General features: G+C 42.7%; 4 protein-coding genes and 1 long non-coding RNA gene across 5 annotated transcripts; 4 read left to right on the top strand and 1 right to left on the bottom strand.

Annotated features, from left to right (window-relative positions):
- Positions 1-1587: 1587 nt before the first annotated feature.
- LOC310810668 lies at positions 1588-3957 on the bottom strand. The gene is made up of 3 exons (XR_014554446.1): positions 3890-3957; positions 3079-3369; positions 1588-2700 (listed from the first exon to the last, which is right to left on the bottom strand). It is a non-coding gene; the product is annotated as an uncharacterized lncRNA (long non-coding RNA).
- A 2349-nt stretch (positions 3958-6306) lies between these two features.
- Positions 6307-7989, top strand: LOC310811062 (calcium homeostasis modulator protein 6-like). The gene is made up of 2 exons (XM_083679061.1): positions 6307-6922; positions 7142-7989. Exons 1-2 carry the CDS (start codon positions 6395-6397, stop codon positions 7565-7567), a joined length of 954 nt encoding a protein of 317 aa, XP_083535187.1. The 5' UTR covers positions 6307-6394; the 3' UTR covers positions 7568-7989.
- Positions 7990-8281: 292 nt separating this feature from the next.
- Positions 8282-10079, top strand: LOC310811061 (calcium homeostasis modulator protein 6-like). Its single transcript, XM_083679060.1, has 2 exons — positions 8282-9010; positions 9231-10079. Exons 1-2 carry the CDS (start codon positions 8339-8341, stop codon positions 9654-9656), a joined length of 1098 nt encoding a protein of 365 aa, XP_083535186.1. The 5' UTR covers positions 8282-8338; the 3' UTR covers positions 9657-10079.
- Positions 10080-11703: 1624 nt separating this feature from the next.
- calhm5.1 (calcium homeostasis modulator family member 5, tandem duplicate 1) lies at positions 11704-14286 on the top strand. The gene is made up of 2 exons (XM_083679062.1): positions 11704-12494; positions 12778-14286. The coding sequence occupies exons 1-2, from the start codon at positions 11952-11954 to the stop codon at positions 13165-13167; spliced, it is 933 nt and encodes a 310-aa protein (XP_083535188.1). The 5' UTR covers positions 11704-11951; the 3' UTR covers positions 13168-14286.
- Positions 14287-15229: 943 nt separating this feature from the next.
- On the top strand, positions 15230-17792 carry rwdd1 (RWD domain containing 1). The gene is made up of 7 exons (XM_083678289.1): positions 15230-15380; positions 15675-15740; positions 15874-16004; positions 16180-16323; positions 16455-16593; positions 16754-16816; positions 17327-17792. The coding sequence occupies exons 1-7, from the start codon at positions 15308-15310 to the stop codon at positions 17434-17436; spliced, it is 726 nt and encodes a 241-aa protein (XP_083534415.1). The 5' UTR covers positions 15230-15307; the 3' UTR covers positions 17437-17792.
- Positions 17793-17894: the final 102 nt, after the last annotated feature.

The raw sequence follows: 17894 nt of genomic DNA, 5'->3' as shown, positions 1-17894 counted from the left end.
AGGAGAGGGGGAGAGAGAGAAGGTTGATATAGGCTTTAACTACTACAGCATGGTCCAAGCCTCCCACCAAGCCTATTGTGCATGCTCTATGGATATTTGATGCTCATTAAATGTGGATAGCCTACGATGACACTCCTGGCTTCAGCACCTGGAGCGTTGAGTGCTGAGCAAGTCATACATATTCTATCCTAAGTCTACGGGGCAGGGCTGAGGCGGAGCATCATTTTAGATTTCGCAGGAGGGAGAATAACACAGGATCCAATCTTTGAGTCAGCCTAAACGGACTCATCCCAACGCACAGCGGCCCGGCTCACGTGACTCGTCACGGTGAACACACAGGATCGTGAAGCATGTTTATTACGCATGAACAAGACGTGCGTCGCAGGAGCCACGCGCGGTGGATTAAAAGCAAGCTGGCATAATCAGTGCGCTCGATCAGTGCGCTGTTCTGAGTGCAGGAGTCAGCAGGCCAGGCCGTGCGCTCTTGGTCATCCACTATCACTTCTACATCTCCGAGCTGTCAAAGGTTTCCTAGCAACAGGGCAGCGGCTCAGCTGAAAAGACAACCAAACCGGGTGTGTAACATAAAAAATAAAGCCCCCCGCCCGGTCTCCCAAACTCAAAGTCGCTGCCGCATCGACCGCAGTGTTTTGCTCCTAAATCGGACCCAGAATATATAGGCTATACCTCATCTGTCTGGTCCAAATACGCGCTATCTCGCTCCTACTTACCACTAAGCATTAACATTCTGCATGCAATAATTCCCCTTAATGTTGTAGAAGCTACGCACCTCATATGAATTATGCTCAAGCCCAGTCCCCTAGGCGCCGTTCCGTTGGGTTGACAAAGATGTCTGTCATTTGATGTCCGTTATTTGTTACATTTGTGAAGCGCAAATTGAGCGCAGGTAAGTCTGCTAGCGGTTGTCTTGGATACTTTATTGGTGGTTACATTGTAGCAGCTAGATTGTCACACTCTACTAACCCCGCCTCTTCCCATCGGTCACATGAATTTAGTCATGTGGGATACAGCGCCATCAAGTGATGGAAACTTGTATAACTTCTGCCCACTGACACGGGGCGCAATTCAATTAAGAGGTCTTACCATCAGTGTCTTTTCTGATGGGAGAAGCATGTGTGAAATAGTTTTCTACACAATTTCTGTTTTGTTTCTAAAATGATTCTTTATATCAGGACCTATAATGCTCCTTCTGTTTACGAAAATAAACATTGATTGATTTGAATGTTGCATTTGTATTAGGATCCCCAATAGCTGACACCAAGCATCTTCCTGGGGTCCAACAAATAACTGCAAATACATCACAAAAAATTACATTTACATTAAGACATTACAAATATTTAACAGGTAGACATTAGACAATTCAAATACCTGGCATAGTAATATATAAACATTCAGTGGGATTAGTATCTGTCCAATCACATGGTGGATAACATTAGATGTTCTTTTATTGTTTTCTTTAAAGTGGATTTAGTTTTTGCCTGAGAGATGTGATTTTGACTAGGCTATAGAATTCCATTCAGTGATGGCTCTGTATATTACTATAGATTTTAGGAGATTTGTCCTTAGTCTTGGTGGTTATGTTTGTTGCTAGTATACACTAAACGGTCCGAAAAATACTGTGGTTTCTTGAAAAATATTAATTTAAGAAAATCAAAAGCCTGGATACTAATTTGTGTTTAATGGAAAGCCATGAGAGTTGAGAGATGATGTTGACATTCGTACAAATAGAGCAATGGAGAGCTCATCTGGCAGCCTAGTTTTGAGGTAGTTGCTTTTTGTTCTAATCACTTGATCCAGAGTGCTGGATGTTACATACTCAGAATATTTCCTTATTGCCCTTGGCCATTTTAATTACAATGTTATCTATATATCCAGATGAGGGTAGATCTGTATCCAACATGACACCAAGTAGTTTGGTCTTTTGAACCAATTCCACAGGATACCCATCCATGGACAAGTTAAGATGAGGGTCACCAGCAAGCATTTGTCTTGGACCACATACAATACATTTTGTTTTAGAAATATTCAACATCAATTTGTTTAAGTTTAATTCGTTTAACCCACTCATGCTTTGTTCTTAGTTCTTTGCTCAGTACATCTGTTAGCTCATTATAGGTTGATGCAACATTATGCAAGGTAGAGTCATCAAACACAACTACTCTTGCTTTATTCATTACTGAGGGTAGAGGAGTTGGCCTAGGCAGCTACGTTGAGGAACACCACAGTGTACATTCTAACAGTCTGAAAAACAACCATTAAAGAAAATGCCTTCTCCTGCTTAGGTAGTTTCCCATCCAGGACAGAGCAGCAGACATCCAACCATAACATTTGAGTTTTCCTAGCAACAATTAATGACCAATTACATCAAAACCAGCGCTAAAGTCTAACAATACCGCACCCATTTACTTCCTGCATATATGAAGATATACCAAAGACAATACACGTCATAGCTTTCACTACCCTCTTTGCTCCACCATTAACTAACACAGCCCAACAGTTACAGATATGTACAATTGTGATTGGACTGACTGCTGCTATCAGTGGCCTCAACAATCATTGACAGTCCCTGTCCCACAATTAGAGAGCCGTTGGATGGGAGGAGTGGCAAATACTGTGCATTGACTGGAACTTTACAGGCAATCGTAGTCTGATTCTTGTCAAGATCCATTTTTTCTGTATCTGAAAGAAGATTGAGAGATATTAACAGCAGAAAGTCATCTGTCTACTGGTCATATCTTCTAAACCTAGCATGGCTACAACCCTACATACAGTGGGGCTGTGGTACTCGACCCTGGTCCTGGAGAGCCGTAGTACTGATGATCAGCTCGTTATTGTCCCCCACGATGAAATCGGGGAGGGGACTGTGGATCTGTCTCCGTCCATTCATATGTTCATATGTCACACGTGACAGACTCGTTTCAGTCAGGTGTGATAGCACTAGGCTGGAACAAAAACCAGGACCCACTGCGGCTCTCCAGGACGAGCATTGAGTATCACTAGGGCATATATGGTTAAAAAGATGACATAAAGAGCTAAAAATCAAAGTTCATCACCTACCCACAATCAATATCATTGATGAATCGCTGGGCTTTGATTGGACGTAATCCTGTCCCTTATAGTTGTATTTGCAGGTTAAGTTGATCAGATTGAATGGTGAGGTTTTCTGCCACACCATCAGTTGCTTTCCACTCATGTTATGGTTACAGGGAAACTCTCGGAGATGAATCCCGTCCCGATACAACCTACAGCTGGCGGTATGTGGGAACGGTGGTACACAGTTTACCTCCACTGTACCATCCATGAAGGCCAACTGTGGACTAATGGTCAACATTGGCTTCTTGCTGGTGCCTGGAAGAGTACAAAAATACTTTAAGCCCTGAATTAGGCACAGAGGGGAGAGACTTAGGGGCCTCGCTGGGCCTGCAAACCGATGTTGAATTTTCTACATTTTGTTAGGATTTAGGGTTTGGTTAAAGGGATAGTTCACTCAAATTACAAAATCACATATTTGGTTTGTTATAACCTGACAGGAATCTATGGAGAATAACAGACTTCAATCCACATGTTGGTTCTGTTGGGTCACTAACTGTTTTAACCCAAAAATAATACTATTATCCTCCTTTGTTTCAATCTGTGTATTTATTTTCTCCTCCAGTTTTTATTTATTCTTCTTATAGAGTGCATTGTATTACGTGTGAAATGTGCTACACAAGTACATTTCGGTTGATTTATTGATTGACTGAATGGAAAACTGGCAAGGGCTCCCTTGGAAACAGATGACTATCTCAATTGGTCACTCTAAACCAGGATTAATAAAAAATAAAAAAGGTGTTAAATTGATACGGTGTTAAAGTGAACATGACCTCACCCCAAACCACCACTGCCTTGTTGTCACTGGATATGGACACATAGTTTTGCAGCTTGTAGTCACACCTCACGGTTGTCCGAGTCCCGGCAGGTCTCCCTCCCAGCAGTTCTTGTGAGGACATGAGGAACTCACATGTGTAACTATTGGTTTGCACCAATTTTAAAGGGCTTGTCTGCCTGTCTGTGTAAAGGCGACAGTTGCCTCCTGTGTAGTCGATGGGAACTCCACACATAACTTTTACCCACTCTCCCTTCACAATGTCAGAGGAATTAACATTGATCCATGGTTTATCTGTGAGGACACACAGTTTGTTAGGATATGTTTACACTGTAAATGTTTTCTCCAATGTTGTTATTTAAGCTGGTATGCAGTCCTCAAACAAAATAGCTTTCCTACCACTCGACAATGACCTTGCAGCAACCTGTACCGTGCAACCTGTAAATGCAAATAAAAGCAGCATTGAACAGAAGATTATGTGAAATGATATCCCTTGATGACCTACTTCATTGCCAAAGACTACCTCTACAAAGAAAATACCCTCCTCCTAACCAATGTGAGTTTCTTTTTAACATGAAATAGGGGAAATATGTATAAAAAGTACACAAATGCCCTCAAATAAAAGCTGAGAATCTATACTTAAACCTCATAGTAATTGTTTGATTTCACATCCAAACTTTTGGAGTATAGAGTCAAAAGAAGAAAAAATGCTTCACTGTCCCAACAATTATGGAGGGCACTGTATGTTCATATTCGTCTGTCGAATAAATATCCATCATAATTTCAGATTCAGCTTTGCTTTTCGCACTAGAAACAGTATTATAATTATCTGTTTGGACACAAAATACAGTACAAAAAAATATTTGTCTAAAGCCCTGATATTCTCACAAACCAGGTTTACATCTGTCTAAGCCCAAATATTCCCACAAACCACGTCTACACAAAGTGAATACCCATATACTATAAACCAGGGCTATTACTATTCGGCTACACCTCAACCCAAATACTCATACAAAGCAACTCTACACGGTAAACATTTTGTGTCTATCAAATCTTAAACACGAAAACGAAAGTGAATGCCAAGATGTTTGTTCTGCTCACGTTTGATAAATGAGGCCCATTGTCTTCCACAATGTGAAATGTGGGTTTGAGAAATACAAACATACAGAATTGGACACTTACCAAATGTGCAAAGGCTTAATAAAATCCACACATACATGGCGTTGAGGTGCTAATTGTTCTTAGTCACACTGGAAACAGAGTGTCCGTTAATTACTAAAATGTAAATATTATTGAGTATGTACTAGTAACAGTTATTGAGCTTGTATATATACTAGAGATATGCTACTCCCTTGATTTACTATTAGCTTGAGACAGAGAGGAGGTGCCAGTCCCACGTGGGTTCTGATGGCTCTCTACCAAGTGCAATAGCACAGATTCACAAATGAACCTGAGACTGATGACCTCTTTAGTTCAAAGATGATGTTGGGACAAGGGACATGTTGAAACAACGTGGCTTTAACCCCCACTATTTTGCAAGGAACCAGATCTTAGGAAACGGCTGGACACAATATCTTATGAATCTATGCTAATCAAAAAGCTGGTAATAAAGAAGGACTTTGAAGAGATATGGGAAGGTTTTTGTACAGGTACAATGTGAAAGGAAAGCAATATTGACTTAATGGGACACCTGCTATAATGAAATGTCCCTGTGTTGTGGATGTTGTTGTTGTTTTTTGTCAACAAGTAGCGGTTAGTGCCAGTGAAAAGCATGAAATGATCGGGTCTCCGGTAAATGCTACATAGTTGCATATTGTTACCCATGCAGTCCCTATAGACCTGCTTTGGAGGGTCTGTCTTAGGTGACTTAATCGTGTTGTCCTTTGCTTTAACCCTGTGTTGTTGCTTCCGTTGTAACGACAACAGGACCCCCCCCCCAAGCAAAATCGCTCCTATGCCTTTGCAGAGAATGTCAAAGAAGATGTGATGGCCTCTCTACGCGCCGAGTCACATGTGAGGGGATGATGGAATGACCATGGTTACTGGAGTCTGGAGTTTATTTTTCAATTATTTGTCAATATAAATCAACTACTGTATCATGTTATGGAGGCCGAGATGTGCGGGCCGCATTTGATTGCCCACTGAGGCTGTGCAATCTTTGGACAGGCTTATTTACGCGCGCCACTCGATATGCATTATTGAAATGGGAGGTGTGTGAATGTTCTTATTGACTGATCAGGGTCTAGTACCATTTGCCTTTTCAAATCTGTTGCAAAGCTTGCAGCAGCAGTTATGTGTGGCCCATTCTACGCACCGTGCTAGTGACACATCAACTATTGTCCCCAAAATAAATAAACCACTGTGACTACATGACACCATGAGTTGGGGGCGCGCCAGAGGACACAGTCGCACGACACATAGAGAACTGAAAGTTTATAGCTTATACCTCCATATCAACAGTTCCCACGACGATCAGTATCATCAGAAGCATCTGTGAGCTCTAGCAAGATGAATATGTTTAAAACGGTTCTCAAGATTGCTCAGAGTCAGGAGACGACAATAGGCTTCAGTTTGGTGGCATTACTAACGGCAGGCGGGGAACAGGTCTTCTCGGCTGTGGTGTTCAAGTGTCCTTGCAGCGGCTGGAACTTTGCCTACGGCACCGTATTTCTCCTTGTGCCTGCTCTAGCGCTGTTATTTTTAGGTTACATCCTTAGCAATAAAACATGGAAATTGTTTACAGGGTTATGTCTTCGCAAATCCAAATGTAAATTTAAAACTTTTTGCGCCTGCGGGATAGTCTTCGTTCAGATCACCACGACTGCGATGGTCGCACCTGTTAGTTGGATTGCAGTGGCATTACTCAACGGCAATTTCTTTGAATGTGCCATAACCGGCGTGAATGTAACGCTTTTCAAAAAACACCTTTGCGATGGAAGGGATCCGCGGTGCCCGGCTGAACTTCATACGTTTCCATGCGGGAGCAACGTCCCACAATCTCAAAGTGTGCTGGCTACCATTCGCGCTGAGTCTCAGGTGAGAGAATATTCACAATAACAAACGGTCTGAATCAATTACAGAAATCATTGCATTTTTGGCCCTTTTGTCTTGGTTTTGTTGTTGTTCATGACATGTCTTTTTTGTGATTGTGATTTTAATATGATTTGATGCAGTTTTACAATTCATGACTAGGAAGTGGGTTTGTTAGAGGAGGAATATTGAATCTTGAGTGTAATCTGTTGATTTTGATTTCAGGTCCTGGGTTGGCTGGTGATCACCTCCATCATGGTTTTTTACCTGACACTCAACTGCGTGGCCAAGTGTTACTCCCCCATCAGCTCCCTAGAGCTCAAGTTCTGGAAGGCCTACACCAAGCACGAGGCAGATCTCATGGAGGACTACACAATCAAACATGCCAAGGAGCTGGCTGATAGGAACCTGAAGAGCTTCTTCGAGCTGATACCCCCTAAACCCCTCACCACCCCTCATAATCGAGCCTGGGAGAAGATCTCCTCCTTATTCAAGTTCAACACCAATGACCACTACTACAGCACCCTGCATCGGTATGTGGAGAAGGAAAGCGACCCAGAGAATCCCAGAGGATCGTTGATAATGGGCTCTGTCAGGTCAGACGGCCTACCTGCTAACCCAGCAGTGCTTGACTTTGTGGACGCGCTGTGATGATGTGACTCTACTGCTCATCACTCCATTCTCCATTGGCTCCATCATCCACCTTCACATCATCATGATAGAGGATCAGCATTGTGGTCTTCATAATCGTCATCATCATCACCATTATCATCATCATCATCAATGTCAATCATTATTACATTCAAACTTTTTTGATTATTTGCTTTGTATGTACTTTTGATTTATTATGCTCTCAAAGGGACACTTCACTGATTTTAACCTCATATTCATTATCTCCAGCAGATTTTATAGGTTCTGTAGTCAAACAGTCTTACGGAAATTACCCCCTTTGATGTCATTGGGGGTAATTATTTTTTCAATTCATAGACCTTTAGAAAATGCAAGTTTCCAGCCAGGGGGAGTGCATTTGTGTCTTGTGAATAATAAAAAAACAGTACCCCCAATTTTCACATATTTCACACTGGAGTCTTATGATAAGGTTTATTTTTCAATTATTTGTCAATATAAATCAACTGCTGTATCATGTTATGGAGGCCGAGATGTGCGAGCCGCATTTGTTTGCCCATTGAGGCTGTGCAATCTTTGGACAGGCTTATTTACGCGCGCCACTCGATATGCATTATTGAAATGGGAGGTGTGTGAAAGTTCTTATTGACTGATCAGGGTCTAGTACCATTTGCCTTTTCAAATCTGTTGCAAAGCTTGCAGCAGCAGTTATGTGTGGCCCATTCTACGCACCGTGCTAGTGACACCTCAACTATTGTCCCCAAAATAAATAAACCACTGTGACTACATGACACCATGAGTTGGGGGCGCGCCAGAGGACACAGTCGCACGACACATAGAGAACTGAAAGTTTATAGCTCATACCTCCATATCAACAGTTCCCACGACGTGTTCCCACGACGATCAGTATCATCAGAAGCATCTGTGAGCTCTAGCAAGATGAATATGTTTAAAACGGTTCTCAAGATTGCTCAGAGTCAGGAGACGACAATAGGCTTCAGTTTGGTGGCATTACTAACGGCAGGCGGGGAACAGGTCTTCTCGGCTGTGGTGTTCAAGTGTCCTTGCAGCGGCTGGAACTTTGCCTACGGCACCGTATTTCTCCTTGTGCCTGCTCTAGCGCTGTTATTTTTAGGTTACATCCTTAGCAATAAAACATGGAAATTGTTTACAGGGTTATGTCTTCGCAAATCCAAATGTAAATTTAAAACTTTTTGCGCCTGCGGGATAGTCTTCGTTCAGATCACCACGACTGCGATGGTCGCACCTGTTAGTTGGATTGCAGTGGCATTACTCAACGGCAATTTCTTTGAATGTGCCATAACCGGCGTGAATGTAACGCTTTTCAAAAAACACCTTTGCGATGGAAGGGATCCGCAGTGCCCGGCTAAACTTCATACGTTTCCATGCGGGAGCACCGTCCCACAATATGAAAGTGTGCTGGCTACCATTCGCGCTGAGTCTCAGGTGAGAGAATATTCACAATAGCAAACGGTCTGAATCAATTACAGAAATCATTGCATTTTTGGCCCTTTTGTCCTGGTTTTGTTGTTGTTCATGACATGTCTTTTTTTGTGATTGTGATTTTAATATGATTTGATGCAGTTTTACAATTCATGACGAGGAAGTGGGTTTGTCAGAGGAGGAATATTGAATCTTGAGTGTAATCTGTTGATTTTGATTTCAGGTCCTGGGTTGGCTGGTGATCACCTCCATCATGGTTTTTTACCTGACACTCAACTGCGTGGCCAAGTGTTACTCCCCCATCAGCTCCCTAGAGCTCAAGTTCTGGAAGGCCTACACCAAGCACGAGGCAGATCTCATGGAGAACTACACAATCAAACATGCCAAGGAGCTGGCTGATAGGAACCTGAAGAGCTTCTTCGAGCTGATACCCCCTAAACCCCTCACCACCCCTCATAATCGAGCCTGGGAGAAGATCTCCTCCTTATTCAAGTTCAACACCAATGACCACTACTACAGCACCCTGCATCGGTATGTGGAGAAGGAAAGCGACCCAGAGAATCCCAGAGGATCGTTGAGAATGTGCTCTGTCAGGTCAGACGGCCTAGCTGCTAACCCAGCAGTGCTTGACTTTGTGGACGCGGTGTGATGATGTGACTCTACTGCTCATCACTCCATTCTCCATTGGCTCCATCATCCACCTTCACATCATCATGATAGAGGATCAGCATTGTGGTCTTCATAATCGTCATCATCATCACCATTATCATCATCATCCTCAATGTCAATCATTATTACATTCAAACTTTTTTGATTATTTGCTTTGTATGTACTTTTGATTTATTATGCTCTTAAAGGGACACTTCACTGATTTTAACCTCATATTCATTATCTCCAGCAGATTTTATAGGTTCTGTAGTCAAACAGTCTTACGGAAATTACCCCCTTTGATGTCATTGGGGGTAATTATGTTTTCAATTCATAGACCTTTAGAAAATGCAAGTTTCCAGCCAGGGGGAGTGCATTTGTGTCTTGTGAATAAATAAAAAACCAGTACCCCCAATTTTCACATATGCAGACACTGGTATGGCGCTGGAGACAATGAATATGAGGTTAAAAAAAAAAAAAAAAAAAAAAAGTGTCCCTTTAAGTATCTAAACATTTTAATTTTGCTGAGCTAGCCCTATGCATTATTTTAATACATGATTTTGCCAATACTGTGATGCTACTTGACTCTTCACTGTGGCTTTTATGGCTATAATAACATAACTCGAAATGGAAAAATACTCAACTTGCAAATGCTTCTTCAAGCCATGTCAAATGATTGTCTTATCTAGAGCAGTTTGTGCCATTGGCAGGAAATATCATGGTTAGGTTAGGTACGAGTACAGAATTAGCTCCACTTCCTGTGTACCTTGAGAAAACTTTCATGTAGAACTCTTCAGAATGGAAACTCAATGTGCCTTTCTGCAACATCTCTTCCTGTATCATGTATCCATGCAATGCTGACAACACATATTGCCACAAGTGGACCTTGTATTATAATGGCCAACTCTTCCCTGCCACTCTTCCCCAGGTCATTGCTCCAAACGAGAATATGTTTTCAGTCAACTTACCTGGTAAAATAAGGTTAAAATAAAGTACAACAACCTTGGATAAAGTACAACATCAGCTCAGATATCAATGTAGAGTTATTGAGATGGTTAGCTGTAGTAGTAATACTAAAGTAGTAAAGTAGTAGTACTAAAGCACATGTACATTAAGTACTTGATGTGCCTTTACTGTGGGTTAACATCACCACACTGTTAAAAGCTTTTCTGTTGGAGAGATCAATGCACTCAGAGCCTTTTAGGGTGAGTAGACAGGCCCTAGCCTGAGGGAATAGAGAATAGAAAGCCGTTTCTCACTGGAGGAAGTTGGAGAGAACCCTCTTCTCTATATCATACACTGACACAGCAATAATCTATGAGGATTTGTCCATTTCTGCTTTTTCTGAAACAATAGTAACAATGGTAGGTACTCCTATGCATGTGTAAGGGTAACTTAAGTAATGTGGCTGTAAAGACTGTTGTTGTTGTTGTTGTTGTTTGTATGTTTTGGGTATGCATGAGTGAGCATAACTCATTTAACAATGCATTTTTTGTACTTCTGAGGAATGTAGCCATAGTGCTGAGATACCACATTGTTTGTGTGTGAGTGTGAGTGTGTGTGTGTGTGTGTGTGTGTGTGTGTGTGTGTGTGTGTGTGTGTGTGGGTGTGTGTGGGTGTGTTTATGCGTGCGTGCCTGAGAGCAAAGGGTGCTTGCCTGTTTGTGCACAGTTAGTGAGTCAGTTTGCTCAACAGCTTCCAAAAATCCACTTTCTTCTCTCTTACACTAGATGAATTGTTGTAAAGTGAAGTTATGTTATATGTTTTCCAGACAGATTTTGCATGAGCCAGTGGCTGTTTTGCCTATGACATAATTCTCAGAGGACAGCTGCAGCTGAACTGTCACAAACCAGATCTACAGGATCTCAGCCAACATAGTCACGCCAGTTGATTACCTACACAGAGAGAGGGAGAGAGGGAGAGAGAGAGAGAGGTTAAGATTTAAAGAGTCAGTAAGCGGTTTTAAAGAGGGGTTAGGAGAATACAGACAATGACGAGGAAAATGGGGTGGGTCAGGGTGGGAAAAAAGCTAGAGTGAGGAAAAGAAGGAGGAGGAGTTGGGGTAGAAAGACCGAAAGGGAAAGAATAGGAGGGAGAGAAAAGGGAGGGGCAGAAGAAGGCACAGCCGATGTTTTTTTCCTTGTCTCAGACAGAACACAGGGAGGGAATGCAGGGAGAGAGAGACATCACACAGCAACAGTTTACTATCTTTCTTTTCACTCTTTTCATTTTTCATTCATTTGATTAATTCCTTTGGATTTTGGTGGAGACTGCCCAAAAACCCCTTATTGACACCATGGATAACTTCCAGACAGTGCTGCGTTTCTTCATGAACCAGAAGGCCACCATAGGTTACAGTTTCATGGCCTTACTGACCATCGGAGGTGAGAGGATCTTCACCATGGTCTCCTTCCAGTGCCCTTGTAACCACGACCAGAACTTTCCCTATGGGTTGACCTTCCTACTGGGCCCAGCACTGGTGCTACTCGTCCTGGGTCTCTTCTTCAGCACCAGACTGTGGAGGCTCTACACGGGCTGCTGCCTCAACCCCATGAAGCTCTGCCCTCGGGGGAACTGTTTCAACTGCCTTAAAGTGTTCATGAAAATCTTCACTGGCGCCTGTGTAGCCCCTATCATGTGGCTGTGTGTGGCCTTGCTGAACGGTACTTTCTACGAGTGTGCTGTCAGCGGGCTGGATGATTCCGTAGTGGTGGACCTGTTCTGTAAGAACAAGACCTTGCTGTGCAGGGAGGAGCTGGCCAGAGTGCCCTGTGAGAGGTCCAAGCTGGACAGTAATGAACGTATGGAGCTGCTGCTCATGTTCAGGGCACAGTCACAGGTGAGTCAGACAAACATACATGGGATGTTCATGTTTGACCTTTACTCTTTGCAGTTCGATATATAATATTGACATTGTAAACTCATCATTTTACATACAAGCTTTATTGTTTATTTTAAAAAAAATTTTACATATAGTATGTTCACTTCAAACATGTGTTTTTGATACCATTCCATGCATTACAATGAGCCTGTCCTCTGATTTCGACCTCCACCAGCCTCCACCGATCATGTGAGAGTGAGTTCTTCTGGGTCATGTGTGTGTCTGATGTTTTTGTCCCCAGATTCTTGGCTGGTTTATCATCATCATAGCAGCCACTGCTGGCCTCATCGGCACGTGCTTCACCAACTGCCGCTCCAAAGTCAGCTACCTCCAACTCACCTTCTGGAAGCGTTACATGGATAAGGAGAAGGAGCAGTTTGACATCTTCGCCGGCGACTACGCCTCGAAACTGGCCCAGAGGAACCTCAAAAGCTTCTTTGAGAACCGTGACCCGGACGTGTTTCCCTTCCCCAACCACAAGGCGTGGGAGGAGATCTCAGCCTTGTACACGTTCTCCAAGAGCGAGCAGTACTACAGCACCTTGCAGAGGTACGTGGATCGCCTGGACCGAGACTACACCCCGGAGAAGAGACCTGTGCTGGACCTGGAGCATGGCATAGAGATGTCCTGAGCGAGAAGAGGAGGAAGAGGAAGAGGAGGAGGAGGAGACGAAGGATGACGACTCGTTCTGTTTCAGAAGAGGAATGCAGATTTATTTAAGGAACACTATATTGTGACATTTGATGATTCTTTCTACTACTTCGAAGCAAATACCACTCCTTTGTATTGTACTTATCACGTGCATTTAACAAACTCAGGAGAAATGCCTGCACTTACCCCAAAAGCTCTGACCTCAACAAAGCGCACCATTGAGAATGTTGTTATTACCATGGACACAGACAGCAGTGATTACCAAAGAATGCATGCAGCTGATGCAGAAGTGGCGAAACAGGACTTATATAGGACTGTAAGAAATAGGACTTCCTCTCTGTCCACTGGAACCCATAGTTAGTTAATAGGCATAACCACTTACATGTTATGACAGACTGCGTTCCGAATCCACGGTAGGATAGCATGAAGGATGAAGCAATGTATGGGGCAAACATTCTATGTGGTTTGCTAGTGTGGGCATTACACTGGGACATACAGCATATGACAACAAGGTACCTCTCTTTGACATGCTTTTGAGGCCTTACATTCTCATAATTGTTGGGTATTTTGTACTTCATACATTGTCACAGCAATGTGGATGCTACTATTATCTTTTCTTTACCGTGAAGCATTAAACATTGTGACCAGGAGCTTTGAAATGTTTACAGAAATGGGACAAATCTTGAGCATTACCTTAAAGCGTCTTTGTCAAGTGTAGGAAAAAAGAAACAGCACATGTTGATATTGTATGGTAGTTTGTCCAAACAAGCTAGCAAACTGGAACTGTATGTTTGGTCTTATGTAGCATGGACCTCCTTTGTATAGCTACTAATAGAAACTAGCACAACATTTACTAAGGTGATGAATGTTTATATAGGCTTAGTAAATGTATAACAAGTAGGATCAATCAGGATGTTTTAACTGCATTCCACTCAGTCAGCATTCCTCCAAGTCAGTAGCACCCGTTTTAGAAACATTTGACATCTGACATCTGCAACATCAATAAAGCACAAATGTAACCACTTGTTGTTTGAATAGAAGTATAGGCATTTTTTACTGTATATAAATCTCATTTGGACCTTAAATAAACTATTGCATATGGTCAAATGAAACCATGTTAGCTTGTTGTGTGTGTGTGTGTGTGTGTGTGTGTGTGTGTGTGTGTGTGTGTGAGAGAGAGAGAGAGAGAGAGAGAGAGAGAGAGAGAGAGAGAGAGAGAGAGAGAGAAGGCGAGACTGTCCACAGTCCATCATGTGTGAATGAGAGGAGGACCTAGAGAGTAATCAGTTACATGAGGCCAGGTTTAGGTGCCTAGACATGTCTACTCAGACACTCCGACGCCCTTCCCACGCTCCAGGCACCTTCCTGTCATCACTGCTCACCTTCCTGTCATCACTGCTCTAATACAGCATGGATTTCGATATTTGCTGTAACTGCCTCCCACACTCACCCAATACACTGGGGCCAAGCACTTTAGTTATTTTATTTGTTGGATTTATTGTGACATATGACAGTGTAGTGCTGATGAAACTGAGCTTAGTGAAATCAAAAGAAAATACAGTAGCCTTCTGCAACTGCCATGCATGTTTTTTTTTAGTTTATGAACTAAATCAGCCCGACTTTTTTCCATAAGTTAAATCAGGCCTACCTTTTTACCATAAATAAAACCAGGTCTACCTGTTTCATCATCATTGGAGAAGGTTTGATGTTCAGGCCATGACAATGAGAGAGCTTGGTTTTTTAAAAAGGGTAGTGGCCCTTTAAGAACTTACAGTACCAGTGTCAGGTGACAAGGAGGGTTACTTCAGTCAGTATTTTTGCTAGACCAAAGAATCTATTGAAGAAAAATTCAACAACATAATCTCGATATAAACATATACATTGATAGCACATAATCACATGTTTGACTGAAAATTAACAGCTGATCTAACTGCATACGAAATAATGAACTCACCGCTCCATTCAATGACATTCAATGTGTCAAATTGCGTTGAGCTGTGCGCAGACCGAGACGACGATGTCTGATGTAATCGAACACCGGTGGCCCGTTCTCAGCACGCACACGTCTGGTCCCGTTGTGATGAATTTGCTAACTAATTGATGGAAAGTTGTAGAAGAAAATGACTGATTACGCCGAGGAGCAGCGAAATGAGCTGGAAGCTATAGAGTCCATCTACCCGGACTCGTTTACAGGTCAGCTTTCTGCGAGTGTCGTTGTTTTTGCAAGCTTGAGAATGATGGCAAGCAAGCAGGCTGGCTGGCTAGCTAGCGAGCTAGCCGTATGTAGCAAGTGGGTGCCACTGCCACAACAAACTTACACAGTCACCCCGTGTTAGTCATCCATGTCTTGAAGTTTTGGATAGGCTTTGCTTAGTCGTTGAGCCTCTGGATAGATGTTCTTCGTTTCAGCTGTTTATTTTAATGGTCATGCTGGCATGTCAAATGACCAAACTGCTGTGCTGTCACTTTTCTGATTTTTAAATGCAGTTTTATCTGAGGTGCCCAGCAGCTTCACGATCACGGTGACATCAGATGCGGGGCAAAACGATGAAAGTAAGTAGCTTTGCCTCTCAAGCTAAAAGACAAATACAAATAAGACATAGATAAAGGGGGCTTGAGTGTTGGTCTGGTTTTGTACCATGTGATTTCTTATTCGTCTTCGGCAATGTCCATCTGCTTTATTGAGTGGTGGAAGCAACCCTAAAGTTCACCTACGTGGAGAAGTACCCAGATGAGGTGCCGCTGTGGGAGATCTACTCCGCGGAGAACCTGGAGGATCCAGATGCAGAAGAAATCCTCACCTTACTGCAGCAGCAGGTCAGTGTGTGTCTGTCTGTCTGTCTGTCTGTCTGTGCGTGTGTGTTCCTGTCTATGTCCGTCTATATCTTCCCACCTTTCAGGCATCCTACTGCTGTTCCCTATGGTGTCTCCTTATCAGAACACTGCAGTGCATGATTCTATAAGAGAGCTAACATGGATGTCTCTACTCTAGGCAGAAGAAAACCTGGGCATGGTGATGATCTTCACCCTGGTTACAGCTGTCCAGGAGAAGCTGAACGAAATAGTTGACCAGATAAAAAACAGACGAGAGGAGGAGAAGACGCGAAAAGAGCAGGAAGCAGAGGAGGCTGAGAAGGTATGGAAAAAAACATTATTTTCATCATACACTTATTATGTTATGAATTAAATGGTGAAGCTCAACCTCAGCCTGTTGTATATTGATGGTGTGTTCCAGTTGTAAAAATAAACTCTGTGTGTGTCGAACAGGTGGCATTCCAAGGCACGGTGGTCACAATCGAGAACTTCCTATCATGGAAAGCTACATTTGAGCTGGAAATGGCTGAGCTGAGAACGAAACGACAGAAAGAGGAGGAGCAGCAGCAACAAGGGAAGGTGAAACTTACAGGTAGGGAGGGGTCTGTCTGTCCATCCTTCCAGCCCAGTCTGGGTGCATAGATGAAGGGCTTTGGGCTGCGACAGCACATCTCTGACCTCATTTTCAGTCAAAACGATGAACCTTTGTGCTTGTTACTGAGCATATTTCTGTATTCATTTTTCTCTCCCAGGGAAACAGCTCTTTGACACAGACCACAATCTCGACACGTCGGATATACAGTTCCTTGAAGATGGTAAACATGATCAAGCTGTATTGTGTGTCTGTGTGTTGTTTGTTCATGTTTGTCAAGAGTCTGTCGTAGTGTGTATTTTGATTCAGCTGTGTATTGTTACCACTGGTGATTGAGGTAGGTAGGTATGTACAGTACCAGTCAAAAGTGTGGACACCTTCTCATTCAATGGTTTTTCTTTATTTTTTTTATTATTTTCTACATTGTAGATTAATATTGAAGACATCAAAACTATGAAGGAACACATATGGAATGATGTAGTAAACAAAAAAGTGTTAAACAAACCAGAATATGTTTTATATTTTAGATTCTTCAAAGTAGCCACCTTTTGCTTTGATGACAACTTTGCACACTCTTGGCAAGGTGTGTCCAAACTTTTGACTGGTACTGTATGTATGTATGCATGTATGCATGTCTGAACTGAATCTTGGGACGTGTATGAAATAGCGCCCTGTACGAATGGTTGTAGAGGATTGGTAACAGGTGGTATAATGTGTAATAACTCCTTCTAAGGTGGGAACAGCGTTGAAGTGGACGAGTCCCTCTTCCAAGACATCGATGACTTGGATCTGGATGAGGATCCGGACTTTGACCCTTTAGCACTGGGCAGTGATGAGGACTGAACCAGGGGAGGAACAGGAGAGGACGGAACACTTTACCAACGGAACGGAACGGGAATCTACACGGGACAGAACCGGAATCAGCAACGGAGGGAGGGAGTCACGTTGTTGTGACCAGGCCCAGCGGAGAATGACCACGACTACCACATTAATGTTCTAAACATGAACTCTAACTACGGTTGGCTGTTATCCATCACATTAAGGTCTAAGGGCATTTATACACCCCAGTTTATTCATTTATACCCTGATGCCATTACTCAACAGATTTATGTTATCCCTGGCCTCCCTGGTGCTGAAGTGATGTCACGTGCATGACTATATTGAATAAAGTTTATTCACAAAGACAGTTGTAGAAACTCTGTCTGGTCAACAGAGGGCAGCAGTGAATTGTTACTGATCTTATCTTTTGGTGTTTAGACCTATTAACAATGACAGTAGAACATAGCAGGATGCAGGATTTT

Source organism: Argentina silus (assembly GCF_951799395.1).
Source record: "Argentina silus genome assembly, chromosome: 10".
Lineage (NCBI taxonomy): Eukaryota > Metazoa > Chordata > Actinopteri > Argentiniformes > Argentinidae > Argentina > Argentina silus.
The sequence above is the reverse complement of the archived record's forward strand: the minus strand, read 5'-3'. Positions and strand labels throughout refer to the sequence as shown.